The sequence below is a fragment of the Camponotus floridanus genome, unplaced genomic scaffold (assembly GCF_003227725.1).
Source record: "Camponotus floridanus strain SB8 unplaced genomic scaffold, Cflo_v7.5 scaffold364, whole genome shotgun sequence".
Taxonomy (NCBI): Eukaryota; Metazoa; Arthropoda; class Insecta; order Hymenoptera; family Formicidae; genus Camponotus; species Camponotus floridanus.
In genome coordinates this window covers 59,724-77,326 of record NW_020229508.1, presented here as the reverse complement: position 1 = coordinate 77,326, position 17,603 = coordinate 59,724, and the positions used below count along the sequence as shown (strand labels likewise).

The following is a 17,603-nucleotide window of genomic DNA, read 5'->3' as shown; positions in this document are numbered from 1 at the left end:
TATGTGGTGTTGTACTAAACTGCTGTTTCGATCCGACAGATGCTTTTATAGTAATGCGTACTTGTATGCACTGAAAACATTATATTCTCAACTGAAGAATATGCCACTTATCTTTAGAATATACTACAGATAAGTGGTATATTCTTAAGTTAAGAAGAATATGCCACTTATTTTTAGAATATAAAGATAAGTGGTATATTTTTAAATTAAGAATACAAATTTTTCAGTGTAGTAGCGCACGTATTCCGTTGGACACGTATTTCTAAAATTTTATATTAATGTCATGTTTTTTATATATAAGCATAACAATTTTAGTTAATTGCAATAAATTATCGTTCTTCAACATTTAATTTTATAATTTGTATCCTTTTTATCTTTATATTTCTATAAATTTCCTTTTTTATAAAGTCTGTATTGGATTAGCTCTTTGAAATTTTTCAAATTGGCATCAGCTTTCTAATAACTAGTGAAAAATATGTTTTTTTTCGTATTTATACATATTTTGATGGTTTTAATTCTGACTATCATATTGGATCCATCATTTTGAATTTTTGAAATTTGTCTTCAGATTTGTAATCCGAAGCGACCCGAAAAACAAAAAGTACAATTCACAGAAATCCACTAAATAAAAAGAATTGCGCCAATCAAAGGAGTAAATTAATTATTGCCATAATATATGATAATATAATTGTTAATATTGTTATAATATAATTGTAAATTGTTATAATATATTGTTAATATTGTTATAATATAATTGTAAATTGTTATAATATATAGATATGAAAAATTATAATATACAATTATCATTAACATATATTTATTGATAAGTCATGGCTATCTCTGCAAGATTCTGATGAAAATAGTGCCGCCAGTGAGAAGTGAGCACTATGTTAACAAATACGGATGACACGCGCATATAGCGATATAGAAGTATTTCTGAATACAACTTTATAGCTGAGTTTTGCACTAAATATACTGTAAGTTTTGGTATAAAAAATTTAAAATTGAGAGGGGGAGAAAGATTTCGAAAAATGACATTTTCGAAAAATTTGTTTACACTGTTATAAATCGAAACTATAAAACTTTTCACATCGAAACTATAAAACTTTTATTTGAAACTTTTTTTGTATCTTTTATCGTTTGGATGGTATTCGCGCAGAAATACAAAAACTAATTTTTTTCAAAAGGACGTTTCCCTTATGGCCGTAATGGGCTTATAGCAGGTATAAAGAAATATGTGTCTGTTATTTTAGTCTAAACTACAACATATTCGAAGCTCATCAAAATCGGTGGAGTACACTTCCAGCCCTTTCCTTATGAGTATTTTCTAATACAATATCATTAACTGATGCAGCAATTGACAGCGTTAGAAAAAGATGGACATTTATTACTAATAATTGTACTATTCCTCAGCTTGAATTCATCTCAGCAATTAGATTCGTATTGAATTCAACGTTTTTCGTTTTTAATGGTGTCATTTACCAACAAACTTATGGCAACACTCTTATGGGTTCTCCTTTGTCTCCTATTATTGCTAATATTGTTTTTCAGGATTTGGAGGATAAAACTCTAACAAACTTGCAATTTACTCCTTCATTCTACGTTAGATATGTTGATGATGTGGCTTTATGTATCCCGTCTTCGTCTGTCAAAGACACATTAAATATACATTTCACCTTAGAATCCAATTCACCTTAGAAGTGGGTGAGAATAAAAGATTCAAGTTTTTAGACGTCACTATGGTTTTACAGGACAATTCGTTAATTTTTGACTGCCACAAGCCAACATTTTCTGGTAGATATCTCAATTTTTTATCACAGCATTCTCTTTGCCAAAAGAAGGGCACGATAATTGATTTAACGGATAGGACTTTCTCTCTGTCTCATCCTAATTTCCATCAAAAAAATTTTAAGCTTATTGTTCAGATTCTTATAAATAATAACTATCCCTTAAATTTTATATTTCAGATCATACGCGAACATTTAAAGTTTTTAATTCATAAGTCAAACAATAAAGACAAGATTGAGGATAACATGAGTGACAGAGCGGTTAGATATTTTACAGTGCCCTTTTTATCTTCGGTCTCTGAAAAATTTTATCATATTATAAAAGACATTGATAACGTCAGAACGTCTTACTTCAGCTTGAATAAATTAGATAAGCTAATTAAAGGTCATAAGGATCCTCTATCTAAAGCGTTGTCAATGAATATCGTTTATAAGATAGACTGTAATGATTGCAATGCGTCCTATGTAGGCCAAACGGGTAAACGGTTCCAAACTAGAATCGAAGAGCACCGTAAACATATCAATAGAAACTCTTCGAGTCGCTCAGTTATTACTGATCGTAAGGTTTTCGGTCACGAAAAATGGGAGAATGTCAGAATCCTGGACAGTGAACCGAAGTTTCAGTAAACGTCTGGTTTCGGAAATGCTTTTTATTAAACGACAAAGTAATGGTTTGAATTTGCAGACTGACATCAAATGTCTACATTATAGGTATATATCGGCTTTAAGCAGGCTCCCAAACATTTATCTACACTGTAAAAAAGTATGTAAAATTACACATATAATCAGTGTAACAATTACGCTATTTATAACGGAAATATATAAATTCATGTACTTTTAAAAATTAGTTTTTTTACTTTTTATTGTGTAAATATTCGTTTATATTTGATGAGAAATTACAAGGTTAAAAGTGTAATTTTTGGATTTTATGTAAATGTACAATTTTTTGTAACACACGGAAACACTGTAGTCGCCAAACCTCTAGATTTGTCTAATAAGCTCATTACTCTACAGCCGTTTGCGTCTCTCCCGGAGAACTCAAATTCTAATACATAGTCTTCTGTAATAAGCCTTAACGATGAAAGAACATCCGTTGCTAGTTTACCAGTCGCCAGCAGAATATCTCTGTTAGAATAAAATTTATCAACAATTATTTATCAATGTGGTAACATATTATTATTATTATTTCAGAGAGAATTTCGGAGAGAGCAAGAAGTGACGCTCGTTGGAACTTGCCTGAAATTTAATGACGCATAGTACACACTGCAGAGTGTATTTACGAGTAGATATTTGGTCTGACAATACGTTAACTTTGTTATACATATAAAATGATAATATATTATATAATATTATCACTCTATATGTATATGTATAACAAAGTATAATTTTCCGCAAGCTAAATTTTTTTCTCATAAACAAATTACTGTGAACTACTAGTTTATTGTAAAACTTTCTTTTTCTATACATATTCGCGATCAATCAATCACTCGATGGCGAAAGATCTTTGACTATGTGACAATGGAGTTTTCAAAAACGTAGTAGATGTTTACGGAATTTTAGAAATCTTATTTTTTCATATTTGTATATACATACATTTATTTCTTTTTTATGGTGCTTGTATTGGAACAGCTCTTTAAAATGTTTCAAATTGGTCCCAGATTTCTAACAATTAATAAAAACATATTTTCTGACAATTAATAAAAATATATTATTACTATACGGACTGTTAACCCTCTTTATTAAAAAATAAAAAGGGTTAACAGTCCGTATAGTAATAATACAAATTGGAAAAGGAAGGCTTTCGGACTGTGACATAGGATGTTCGTACGAAAAAATAATTAACAGTTGAAACGCAAAACAGAGCGACGCAATCCATCAAGACTTTCCTATGGACATCTTTAATTTGTTAATTTTTATTATTTGGATAGATTCATCGAGGGAGCTTAAAATCTCAGACGCCTTTTCTTTTATAGTGTATTTGTGATATTGAGGTGAGCTGTGCTCTGTTACAGCATTTCATGTCTCTTATCATTTTTTTTTATTAATTTTTTTGTTTGACATTTCTCAGAAATTGCGTTTTCCAACAAGCGTTTCCACCGACCGTTAATTCATGCGTTCAATTTTTTGTATCCGTTATAACGTCCTTATGATCTCCTTTGTCTTAATTTAGAATTTATATCTTTATTATCAAGAGACACGGTAGTTGCAGGTGTCTTGAAGTCTTGAAGTCGAGTTATCACTCAGGCGCAAGACACACCGTGTATCTTTACGCGAATGGCTAAGTTGCGAGTAATGCATATCCTAAAAAAATTACCTTTTCAAAAAAAGGTAAAAAAAAGAAGTCGAGTCATCTCAGTAGTAAAACATTATTGTATAGAACTATTTTACAAAAAATTATTTTAATAAAAAATTGCTGTATTAAAAAAAATTGTGTAAAATAGTTGTCATAACTATCTACAAAAATTAATGATATATTTAAATAGAAAATTACGTCGAGAATAAAAGAGTGCGATTTTATTTTATGTTTATCAACAGTGTGTGTGTGTGTGTCTGTCTGTCTGTCTGTTGTGTGTGTGTGTGTGTGTTAGATGTGATTGACTGCTGATAAATAATTAGATGAAGAAAAATTATGTTTATATTTTCGTCGAAAATTATTACATCTTTGTCGTAAAAGTCAGAATCCCGAATTTCTTCAACGATGAACAGTTGATTTATGTAGCTCGTAATTTAAAAAATTTTAACTATTAAAAAACTCCACGCTGCCAAATTTATTTGTATATTATTCAGCAGCGTCGAGTTTTTTAATAATTAAAATTTTTTAAATTACGAGCTACATGAATCAACTGTTCATCGTTGAAGAAATCGGGATTCTGACTTTTACGACAAAGATGTAATAACTTTCGACGAAAATATAAACATAATTTTTCTTCATCTAATTATTTATCAGCAGTCAATCACATCTAACACACACACACACACACACACACACACACACACACACACACAACAGACAGACAGACAGACAGACAGACACACACACTGTTGATAAACATAAAATAAAATCGCATTCTTTTATTCTCGACGTAATTTTCTATTTAAATATATCATTAATTTTTGTAGATAGTTATGACAACTATTTTACACAATTTTTTTAATACAGCAATTTTTTATTAAAATAAATTTTTGTAAAATTGTTCTATACAATAATGTTTTACTACTGAGATGACTCGACTTCTTTTATTTACCTTTTTTTGAAAAGGTAATTTTTTTAGGATATCACTAATTTTTGTAGATAATTAAGAAATAACTATTTTGCACATTAACTTTGTTTAATGTAACATTTTTGTAGTTTAAATAATACTATCTCTTGTCCATAAAACAGTTTTTTACAATAACATAAAATTTTTAACAATTTAATACTTACACATGATTAACTTTTTTATACTTTTTAAAAAAGTAATTTTTGAGAATATGTTAAATATCCAAATAAATAAGCAAAGAATCTGCCACCAGCCCCGTCATTTCATTAATATGACGATCTTCTCTACTTAATATACTTTTTGCAAACTTCGTAAAGTTAAAATATTAACAAAGCTACATTCTTCAATTATTATAATTCCAGGTGAAGTTCACTTTAATAAAATTTTAATTTTAGGTTTAGTTACAAACCTTCGACATTTTCAATGAAGAAAAATCGTCTCTAAATAACTTTAGAAATCTGTTATTAATGTTACTACATAGATAGTGTGATAGTGCAGGAGACTGCTTATAGGATGAGTTTTATTTCGTGTACCAATTTTTTTTATGTGAGGGATTACTGTCCAGGTAGCAAACACACGTCATTTTGACGTTCCCAACTAGTCATTTTTGGTTATATATTGTCAAAATGACTGATTATTGTTACATGACTTTATATTGACGTCTTGCTATAACATTATTTTGACGTCATTTTTCAGTCATGAAATGACGATTATTTTATTATGAATGTCATCATTAGTTAGTACATCGATCCCATAAAAAAAATCTTTTAAAATTTTTTATATGACATGACTTATTTCGCGATCAGACTTTTTATATATATATATATATATACAGGGTGTCAATTAAGTCCCGGTACGGCTGAATATTTTCTCATGTAAGGTATTTTTGAAAAAGGTCAAGGTCATTTCTGAAGTAATTTTCAATGAGGAATTCAACGGTGACCTTCAATTTGACCTTGAGCTTGACCTTCAAGGTTATTTGAAGGTCAAAGTGTTTTTTTTAAATAGGAACCCCTATTTTTGATTGTATATTCTTATAGCTGACCTCGAGAGCTTTCCAAAACACTATAATAAAAAATTTTTCCCTCAAGCATTTATCGAGTTATGATGCTTCAAATCATTTCTTAATTTTACATAAACCGTAAAATCCCAGCAAACACGAGTATATAACTGTTATATTGTCATAATAAAACGAAATGTAACACGCAATATAACACGAATGTACAAGGTTATATACACGTTAGTAGTAATTTCCTATTCATATATATTACAGCTATGTAACATTAATCTAACACGTAAATTACATGTTATATAACACTTACATAACATGTATAAAAATCAGTTAAAATATTATATAACTATAATGTAAATTATTGAATTGTGTTATAAAACTTTTATATACTCTCGTTACTGAATAGTTATATAATATATATATATATATATATATATATATTGAGAATAAAAATTTTAATTATTGCATACTTGTTACAAACACAAATACTATAAATATTAAATTATTTAATTAATTTCGAGCAAAACTAAAGAACATTTTAATTAATTTTGCATGGAATTAATTAAAGAATTTGATATTTATATAATATTCGTGTTTGTAACAAAAGTATACAACAGTTTTATTCTATATATATATATATATATATATATATATATATATATATAATATTGCATTAAATTGTAAATAAATGAACATAACTGAAAAAATTAAGATTTTTACTTTATTGATTATTAAAAATATCTTATAGATATGTAACCATCATTAAATGATATATTAATAAAAGGTATAAACTATACTTGTTTTTATATAAAGTTTCTTTTATTCATTATTTTTTGAATGTGTATAATATGCATATATAATACATATTGACTAATTTACATTACTTATTTATTTATACTTAGACTTTGTTAGACAAAAACATAAAAATGAAAATAAAATCTATAAGAACTCTCTATAAGAATCTATATCTCTATAAGAATCTATCTATAAGAACTAAAAATTTGTACTCTATTTTTATAGATTCTTTTTATACACAAAAACAAAATGATAATCATATGATCAATGATTCTTTTTATACACAAAAACAAAATGATAATCATATGATCAATAACTTGCACGTAATTAATACAAAACTAAAATAAATATACTTTAACTTATTTATGCTTATAAAGATTTTGTACTATAAGACTTTTCTTAATTACTTTCATCAATTTGTTCACGTTCGACATCTTTTCCTTTATCTTGTCTCTGTTTTCGTTGTTTGGCAAAACGTAGCCATTCTGCTGCTATATTATCAAATTCAACTTCCGTGAAATTTAAATGTTTAAAAATAATTTCTCCTGGAAAAAATAATATATTATAGAATTAGTAAAATAATATAACAAAGATTTCGGTTAATAGATATGTTTAATTAACATGTAGAACATACTTTTCACAATTTTAATAAAATATAAGTTGGAGACTTTAAAATTATTACGGATGCCTTTCCATGAACAATTTATCGCACATTCGTTGGAAAATATTTTGGAAAGAATGCGATGAATAATATCGCGAGGATTATTTCCACCAATCCTTAACAGAAATTGTTTCTATAAACAGAAATAAACAATTAGAAAACTTTCCATATATTATTATGGCAACACTATTGTCATCCAAAGGCTGCATCGCGGTGCTTAGACCATATAGATATGAACTGCGCATTCTGCATTTTCAATGAAATCATATGAGAAAGAGGGAAAGATTGTTTGACCATGCGTGTGACAAAGAAAAAAAGTTTATTTGCTCTTTCTTCTTTGTCACACGCATGGTTAGGTCAAACAATATCTCTCTCTTTCTCTTAATGTGGCTTCATTGAAAACGCAGAAAAGTGAGGATATGTGCAGTTCATATCTATATGGGCTAAGATCGCGGTGCCGCTTTCCCCATTCCAAGCGCGTGCTAGCGGCCGAGCGCCGTGAAATGCCGTCTACGCCGCGCCGATAGACGGTACTGCATTTCACGGCGCTCGGCCGCTAGCACGCGCTTGGAATGGGGAAAGCGGCACCGCGATCCAGTCTCTGGATCATAAAACAGTTGTGTATATTAAAATAAAAATGCTATTAAAACTTACAAATTGCGTCACTGCTTCGTTGGTGTTGTGCAACAGCAAATCAAAATTACGTATGGCTTCTATCGTTTGTAAGGGTAATAGTTCAGCAATAAGACTATCCTCGCTGCTCTTCGTTAAAACCGGAGCTTGATTTCTCATAACATCTTCAATTCGATGCATTCGTTCTTTTATATCTTGCAATATTAAATTCGATGTGGCTTGGGAACGTAATATTTCTTTCAGGTTTCTGTCTGCAATGCGAGTAATGTTATATATGTGTATACACACACACACACACACACACACACATATACACACACACATATATATATATCCAAGAATTTGGACTAATTTCTAGGCATCGTGGACGCCTTTTAGTGAAGTAATAGCAGAAAATAAATACTTTTCTATTTTTACTACTTTTCTACTTTTACTAATAATTATTATTACATTCCTTCTGTTATGTCTTGTGCCTGTTTAATTTTTATGGGAATCATTGGATATTGATAGAAAACACTGCGCTAATGGAACGCAGTGACTCTCACAAATTTGAAAAAATTTGATCATAACATTGAAAGAATATAATAAAGAATTGTATTTCTTTTATACATGTAGCTACTTAATTAACAATTTATTTAACAGCCATCATATGTATATATTAATACATACTTATTTTCATATTCGAGTCCTCTAGACATCCTCTCATTCCTTCAAATGGAGCAGATAATGGAGCACCGTCTACAATATTGAGACATTAATATATTATACTATAACTATAATTATTACAATAACTATAATTTTTATTCATTTTAATAATATGTATACCTTCTAATATTATGGGCAATTGAGAAATATTTATTTTCTCACTGGGTTCAGAATTTGAACTGGGATTTGTGCATGAACTCTTCCTTTTTTCTGCAAATATATATAGCATTATAATAATGAAAAAATATATAATAATAGTACTAAATACATAATATACATACCATAAGATTGTGAAAGTGGAAAGTCATTCATATCATTTACATTGTTTTCATTATTATTGTTTAATCTTAAATTGTCCGGACAGGCTGGAATAGCAGAAATTTTATTCATACTGTTTGCTTTCCCTGTAAAAAATATTTTTTAAATATTTTTTCTGTAACACTTAAAAATAAAAAAAGTTATTCATTTTCTTATTTCACTTTTATCTTATTTCACTTTTCTCTATCTTACAAAAGCTTTCGAACAAACGAGATAACTGTTAATTTGTAGGAATTATTAATGTTTAGAAATACCTTAAAAGATTTGTATAGCTATTATAATAAATACATATCAAATATTTGAACTCTATTTACTCAAATATGTACAGTTTTCATAAAATGAAGGAGTGAGGCCTAGTTGCGCACAGAATAAATCGGACACAGAACTCTCTCGGACTTTCTATTGGTCAACCGTGCTAAGCTTCTAAGCATCGGTCGATATGATTGGTTGTGTCCGTTTCATTCTGTGCGCAACTGGGATCTTCCCAAATGAAGAATGCAAAAATATATTTAAATTATATTTTATTTTAAGTAAAATAAAGAAATCAAAAGACTAATGCATAATTATAATGTACAGGATATCTGACTGTTCCTGTATGTCCGCTCGTGTACAAGTAGATAAAGTCAAACTGAACACAAAAGTCCTCTCTGTTCTAAATCCATTTTACAAATAACTACGTGTTATTTAGAGTTAGTACATAAAATGGATTAATGAATTATCACGCACGATTACTTACCATCTTTTTTAATTAATAACTCAAATTTTTATATGGTTATTTGCAAAATGGTACAGGACTTTTGTGTTTGGTTTGACTTAATTGTATTATTCTACCTGCACACGAGTAGACTTGCGGGAGCAGTCAGATACCCTGTATATTAAATATAATAAAACATTCTTGTAATACATACTCTTATAAGTTTTACATGATTGCGGTACATCATTTTCCTCTTCTTCACTGCTAAATCGATTATATGAAATGCGTTGTCTTTTACCACGTCCCAGCCTATCTTCATCAGTTGTTTCATAATTGGAGTCAGCTGCACTTTTTCTTGCAGATTCTAAAGATGCTACAAAAACAAAAAAATTGATATATACATTAATCTACGCACGCGCGTATGCGTTAAGAATAATAATATTAATAATAAAAACAATAATAATAATAATAATATATTCAATCTTAACTTATATGATCTAATGATAGTGTAATATAATAACAAGGCATATACTGAAGATATGAATGCATAAGTACTTACTGCAGTATTTTATGACGTCAACTTCATATAGATTCCAACTTTCTACATTCGGATTTGTATAGTTGGTTATCAAAGGTTTAGCATTTATTGTCCGTGGCGGCCAATAACACAGCTGCTTATTGTCCTTGCGTTGAAGCCACGATATTGGCACCTCGGAATATAGATCGTCTATAATAAATTTGACAACTGCATATGTCTGTACTATTTTGCCACGATTTTCCATTTTTTAATATAATCTGTAAAAAGAAACAGTATATTTTAGTATGTAAAATTATTTAACAAATTAAAATATGTAAATTTAATGATGTCAACTATATTATATTGGCAAAAGCAGATTGATTTGACATAAAGAAAATTATATTATTTTAATGTTAAATTTGTATAATTAATGTATTATCTTACATAAAGTAAAACAAGTGGAAAATTTGTGTTTAAAGGTAATCTCTTATATTAATAGTTATCAATCAATCAAAATTGTAATTTTGCGATTTTGCTTATACTTTCATGAGATTTAAGTACATAAAGCATTGCAAAATTAAAAAATTAAATATTAATACAGCATACTTGAAAGTACTTAACTCACCTTATTAATTATTTATAATTCCTTCCATATAAAATAAAATTTGCAAATTTCCAAGTATACAAGTTAACATTACTTCTCATACAGCACAGATGATTACAGTAACATTGCAGGAGCCTTGCAGTTACATTGAATGTAACTACAGGGAAGGCTCTTGAAATGTTACTATAGTTCAAGACAAAGGAATATGTTACAATAACTTACATTTTATTTACAATCTATTTTTAGGATTATTGACAAGTAAAACACATAAAAATACAAAACATACAAAAAATACAAATTTATAAAAATGTACAGCGCGCATCTAATTGTTAGTATGAAGAAGCGGAATTATAATATAAGAATCGTCCTGATCTATATTTTTCAATATTAAACATTTTTTTTTAATTTTAGTTAATGGAATTGTTATGATTTCTGAAGCAGTTGTGTCTAAAATGACATATATACCTAGTTTTTCTGAAGCACATGGTATAGTGAAAAGAGATTTTGGATTTAAAAAACGTTTTGCACGAAAGAATAATATACTGTCCTCTTTAACTACATCCAAAATAAAAACTACAGAATTATCATTAAGCAAAGCACATTTATCATTTTCAGTTATTGCAATTTTGAAATTTTCATATTGAAAACACGAAATTTTATTTTTACTTGTATAAACAACAATCGGATAATGTACGACAGAGCACGGTATAATTGGTTGCTGTAATTCTTCAAATAGGCGATTTGATAATTCTTCTAAAGGCTTTCCACATTCATGCAATTTCTTTTTTATTTTCTGCATATTATTTTCGTATTTAAAGCAACTAAAATTGTCAAGACAACCAAAGGTTTTTATATCATTAGCAATATGAATAAGATTATGAACATTATGTGACAGATATTCTTCACCATAAATAGTCCCGTAATTAGAAACAAACCATAATAATAACGAATGTGCATAAGTTACAAATATCGTACATATTTCTGGATCAGCCAATATTCTTATCGCAACACTAAGGGAAAGAAAGTGATTATACCAAATCGGAGGAATGGTTGACTTTAAAATTACTATTCCAGTATATAACAAAAATTGACGTAATTCCGTAGCTTTCCATTTATCAATATCAACTAAAGATCTAGGTTTTCTTGCGAATTCAGAAGGAATGCAATGTTTAATATTCATTAAATGTTGCGAAATTGAATTAATATTTTCTTCACGTAATCTGTTATTTTTATTTCCTTTTACCCATAATGTCAACAACCGTTTTGTAACACCTAAGCAAATAAGATGCATATAATCGAGCGGAATTTGTGAAATCATCCCGATGGAAAGCTTTTCTAATATAGAATCGCCTGTGTGATGTTCAATTTGAGTTCGATTTTTGAATGAGTCATCTGTACGTAAAATATTATTAGTTTCAGGAAAAGTTACTCTATTCATTACGAAATCACCTTCTTGTATACATTTAGTACATGAAAAATATCCTGTATGACCTTTCGTATAAGTGATGAATGATTTGGCTGGAGTATCACACAGTATTGCCTTAATACTAACTTTATATTTATTGTTACAAACAATTATGCCATTTTCGGAGAGAAACAAAAATTCGTTAATAAAATCGGTGAGAAAATCATTTGCATCGTTCGGTTTACACATACCGTGATACATACCAATTATAAATGGCGATGTATGAATACTAATATTTTCAATCGATGCCATTATAGGCCACAATTGACTACCAGAACTTTTTGAAATTGGTAAACCATCTATATTTATGTTTATTTTAATTTCATCTGTCTTAATAAATTTGGAATAAATTTCTATGGATCGTTTCAGACCAGAAGCAACACCGAAATGTACATACCGACCATTACCCATACATTTAATATTTATTGACGCGTTACGTGGTGTATGAACTAAAACTCTAACATCACCAGGCAATTCTACATGACCATGTTTTCTTAATATTTTAAGTAATTCATTAGCAGTACTATGAGGTATATTATGATTTATAATTAATCTTTGTAAATCTTCCCGTAAGCTTTGCTCGTTGTCTGTCAATGCAATATTATCTTGTAGATCAGTATATTTTTCATTGTTTTCAAATCGTGACTCTAACTCTACTGATGATTCTGATGATTCATCTGATTGGTATATTCTATCTTCAAATGATATATTATTGTTACAAAAAACTTTATCAGAATTTACGCTTTTTGCCGTTTCTTCTACTACATTATTAGATAATACATTCGGTAAAACGGTTTCTAATGAAATATTACTATTATGTGAAGTGTGATAAATAATTTGATTCCTTCGTCTTTGTGATAAATACCTTACATCTTTAGGCATGATAAACGTAGAATTGTTATGCTTACACAAATATTACCTAATTATACCTAAATAAATAAATATTAAAATCAAATTATTAAAGGTTAAAAGTTGTTTTAATTTCGGCTAAATCTATTTCATTTTAATAAATTTTAACACAATCAATACAATTTCGTATTATTTTATTCAAAATTATTGTTCTATTATCTGAATGTACTTTGTATCGTTTAAATGTGTTTTCTTGAAAATAGTTAACTTTTACGAAATAAAACAAAAGATATCAAGTAATTTAATACTCTCTGTTTTAGAGATTTTTACTTTTAATATAAAAATAATTATTATAAATTATTAAAATCTACAGAGTAATATAAAAGTTATTTTAGAAAAATACTTTTCAAATTTTAATTTCAATAACAAGTATCTTGATAAAGATGCATTATAAACAAATTTATAAATTTATAAGATAATTTTACCTATTCGCTACATATCCAATGTTCTATCTAAGGATGATTCTACTTGTGACTTATCCAAGTGAGTAGAGTGAGTATTATAGACAGTCAAAAACCACACTGAAGTTGATTTTCAATCGTATGAATTAAAAAAATTTCTGATTTTAGATTAGATACATCTGATTTGAAGTGCCAGAATGATTAACAGATTATATTATTATATATAAAAGAAAGAAAAAAAGCAGTCGGAGCCACAAGTAGGATCATCCTTAGATACAGATAGAGTACAAGAGACATTGCCCACATTTAGTGAAACACTCTGTATATATATAATATATACGTGTATCTATAAATATACATGCAATATTTAAGAGATCATACTTACCTATATATGCTTTATGTTTATCTAGGTGCAGAGATGACGCGTAGACAAATCTTTAGCTGCAGATCTTTTCTTGTAATACTAATCGTCCTTCTAGATGCATAGATAAATACGCAGATAAGTCTTTTGCTCCAGCTCTTTCCTTGTACTGAAAGTAGTAATAATTGATGTAAAAATCTTCCTTAGAGGCTATGTTGCAACATAGAAATTACAAATAAGAATAATGGCAATACTTTATATATATCAAATATAAAGCTCACGATAAAGTACAGCAAAAATATGCAATTCACAACTTTGAGGTAAATTTACGTTAGCATAGAAATAAAAAAATTCTGTTTAACTTTTATTTGTTAAATAGATAATAAATTTATGCGCGCATGCTTTAAAATGCTGGATTAATAATTAATTATATTTTTATGTTTCTTGTACTTTCTCATAACATCATAACCTCAAATTTGTGAAATGTTTTATTGTGAAAAATTAATAAAAATGTAAAAAATAATATTAAAAATATAATATAAAATAAAATACTCTTAAACTTTATTTGTGATAAAATATTTATTAAGAACAGAAAAAGATAAATACCTTCAATTAAATTTTCGTTGAGAAAAATATCAAGGACCACAAAGTAACAGAAAATCGACAAAAGAAGAAAGAGCGGGAAGCGGAATCGGAACCGGTAATATTGGATATTACGTAAGTGGCGTTGCTATCTTCGCGCGTAAATCAAAAAGAGTATATATATATATACACACTTATATTATATTTATATATATATATATATATATATATATATATACTCAGAATAATATTATTCTGAGAATATACGAGAATAAACGAAAAATAAACTATAAAAAACTATAAAAAGATATTAAAAGTATATTCCAAAATATACAAGAATATGCGAGAAATAATATATATACTTACTGTAATAAATATTAAAAGTATATTATTTTGAGATTATACAAAACTGTTAGGGCACACACACACGCGCGCGCACGAACACGTACATATTATTTGTAATATTACACATTTCTAATATTATGTTATATAATATTAAAGTTATGCTAATGTAGCATTTGTTATATAACATGTAATATTTTAGTTATATTGCTGTTATACTGTTATAATCAATAAATAACAAAGAAATATAATCGTTTTAAAACGCAATTATATTGCAGTAACAAAAGAAAATAATGTAATATTAATATTAATAGTGTATAACTCATGTTATATTGCGTGTTACTTCTAGATTATATAATAGTTATATTCTGTGTTTGCTGGGATATCTTGTAAAATATTCACTTTTCGATTATTTTACCTTAATACTTTTATGTACAAAATAATGAGAGGAATCAATTGGCGTAAAGAAAACATATAGTTGTTTTTAAGAAAAAATATGTAATTTGCAATTAACAATTCCATATTTTTTATTAAAATAAATTTTTGTTCTCGAGAGCTCTCTTTAGCTCTCGAGATAAGCTACAAGAATATGTAATGAAAAATAGTGGGTTCAATTTAAGAAATTGAAGGTGACCTTCATGTGACCTTCAAATAACTCTTCAAAGTCAAACCAATGGTACCATCTTATGTCCCCCTAGAAACCATACAACTTTTGTCTGAAACATTTTTTTGATTTTTCATTATTTTCCGAAATATTTGGCTGGGAAAATTAAAATAGGCCACCCTGTATATTATATTTTTATATATGTATATTATATTATATTTATGAAATAGAGAGAATTGAAAAGTTTAATATTACTGGCAATAATGAAAGGAATATTACTGAGATATTACTGAAATAGTCAAAATTATTAACTGATTCTTTCTATAAAATATTACTGATTTACAGCGCTATACTTATATAATAATTACTGTAATCAGTGATTATTTACTGTTTTTCAGTGATAATACACTGATTCACTTTTAGAGAGTGCTTTATTCGACAACATTATTAAATATATTATTATGCTAAGAGAAAGACGTCAAATGCGGTACATGTCATGATGTCAGGAATCTGTGACATTAGATCGTCACTTTTACGTCTTAAAAACATCAATTCGTGACGTCAAGAATAATCAGTGAATGACTAATTTGAAACATCAAAATGACGTGTGCTTGCTACCTGGATGATTGCAATTGCAATAAATTAATCGATACATAGGTAGCAATTATTTGGATAAGTATTACATTCGATATGCATGGTCGATTCAAATAATTGACATCTATAGGTACTTTCCGATTCACACATGATGCATAAAGTGACAGAAAATGTATAATAATCAAGAGACACGGTAGTGTCTAGAAGTCGAGTCATCATCACTCAGGCGCAAGACACACCGTGTATCTTTACGCGAAAGGCTAAGTTGCGAGTAATGCATATTATCGGTTCTCAATAACCGCTGAATCGATTAAATTTTTATTACATTTAATCAATTGCTTGGGTTCGATTTATATAAGGAAAGTGTCTTTATTTTTGCTCTATGTGCTCTATAAGCAGAAATATAACGATGCAAAGTCTCAATGTGAAACTTTTTGATTAAGAAACGTCACCGTCACCGTCGTGGCTGCATTTTTCACATATTTTTCTTGTACGGTTCGCACGTTTGACGAAAAAGGCGCTGTGTTCTCGTGACGATGAGAGATGTATAATTTTTTTATCATGCGAGAAATTACCGACTGTAATTGGAATGAATTGATCGGTACGGATAGTATACTTTTGTGACGTCCCGACCAATAAATTTTCTCTTTTTACCATACAAACAGATTCCTTCTTTACCCTGTTGGAATTTGTTCAATTCTATCTAATTACGAAAGAGCAAGATTGAAGGAGATATTATTTTTATTAGTATTAACGTTATAATTGCATTTATCTTTAATTAATCTTACTCATATTCTAATTACTTAGTTACTTTTAATAACTATTTTAACCAAATTCATTAGAGTTATAGTATTAAAATTATGAAGATATAAAAGAATTATAAATTCGTCTACGAATAATGCATTGTACAAAGGAGCGATTTTAAAACGCCTTCGGGATTCAGTTGGCGTTTATCTATCATGGAATGTAAATCATAATCACAGATAACGACCATTACTAGTAATCCATTTCTCATTATGACATCATTTGTAAATTTTTTGGTTAATTATTCCACTTAAGTAATATCAGGTCTAGGTAATAAGAACAAAAACATTCAAAATTGTACATAGCCAGCGTTGGAAGAAGAAAGTAAATCTGTAATAAATTGTAAGGTTCATCTATGTAATTTTCACTCGGCGACTCGCTCTCGCTAATCAGCTAAACATAACATCTGCATACCAAGAATGACAGATCGATATTCGAATGGACAAAGGAGATGATGAAATTCGCCTTATCTAAGTCCCCACTAACTCGTACCAAGGAGGACAAGCGCCTACCGGCCATGGTCACGGAGGACCAGTAGATTTTTCTCCGGCCTAT

General features: G+C 28.5%; 1 protein-coding gene across 1 annotated transcript; it reads right to left on the bottom strand.

The window, feature by feature from the left end:
- Window positions 1-7,187: 7,187 nt before the first annotated feature.
- Window positions 7,188-17,567, bottom strand: LOC112638764. Its single transcript, XM_025410977.1, has 10 exons — window positions 17,561-17,567; window positions 14,147-14,167; window positions 10,425-10,592; window positions 10,080-10,238; window positions 9,135-9,257; window positions 8,974-9,063; window positions 8,818-8,886; window positions 8,170-8,399; window positions 7,489-7,648; window positions 7,188-7,399 (listed from the first exon to the last, which is right to left on the bottom strand). Exons 1-10 carry the CDS (start codon window positions 17,565-17,567, stop codon window positions 7,254-7,256), a joined length of 1,173 nt encoding a protein of 390 aa, XP_025266762.1. The 3' UTR covers window positions 7,188-7,253.
- Between the last annotated feature and the right edge of the window lie 36 nt (window positions 17,568-17,603).